Below are 599 nucleotides of genomic sequence, written 5' to 3' on the forward strand. Positions count from 1 at the left end.
TGGTTGATCTCTTCCCACCCACCCTCCCCAGGAAGGTCTTATTATTAGCTTTAGTTTACCACGGCCTTGGGGTTTCTCTGTCCCCCTCTCCTCTGAAGGGTACATCGTGTTTGCTGTGCTGCTGCTGGTCTTCTGCCTCATCCTCATCTTTGTCGTCGCCCCACGTTACGGACAAAGGAACATCCTCGTCTACATCGTCATCTGCTCTGTGATCGGGGCCTTCTCGGTGTCTGCCGTCAAGGGTCTGGGCATCACCATCAAGAACTTCTTCCAGGGGATGCCAGTCGTGCGGCACCCCCTCCCCTACATCCTGTCCCTCATCCTCGCCCTTTCGCTCAGCACTCAGGTCAACTTCCTCAACAGGGCGCTGGACATCTTCAATACCTCCCTGGTGTTCCCCATCTACTACGTGTTCTTCACCACCATCGTGGTCACCTCCTCCATCATCCTCTTCAAGGAGTGGCACAGCATGTCCGCCGTGGACATCGTGGGCACCCTCTCGGGCTTCGTCACCATCATCCTGGGTGTGTTCATGCTTCATGCTTTCAGAGACCTGGACATGAGCCAGACACGCTTGCCCCACATGCACAAAACCCCCA

At 55.9% G+C, this 599-nt stretch overlaps 1 protein-coding gene across 1 annotated transcript in view; it reads left to right on the forward strand.

The window, feature by feature from the left end:
• The window catches only part of NIPAL4 (NIPA-like domain containing 4), a 14524-nt gene that overhangs the window by 8229 nt on the left and 5696 nt on the right, over positions 1–599 (forward strand). Inside the window, exon 5 of the mRNA XM_005870612.2 lies at positions 99–597. Coding sequence (XP_005870674.1) covers positions 99–597 — 499 coding nt within the window. The remainder of the gene's footprint in view (positions 1–98; positions 598–599) is intronic.

Source organism: Myotis brandtii, unplaced genomic scaffold, assembly GCF_000412655.1.
Source record: "Myotis brandtii unplaced genomic scaffold, ASM41265v1 scaffold32, whole genome shotgun sequence".
Taxonomy (NCBI): domain Eukaryota; kingdom Metazoa; phylum Chordata; class Mammalia; order Chiroptera; family Vespertilionidae; genus Myotis; species Myotis brandtii.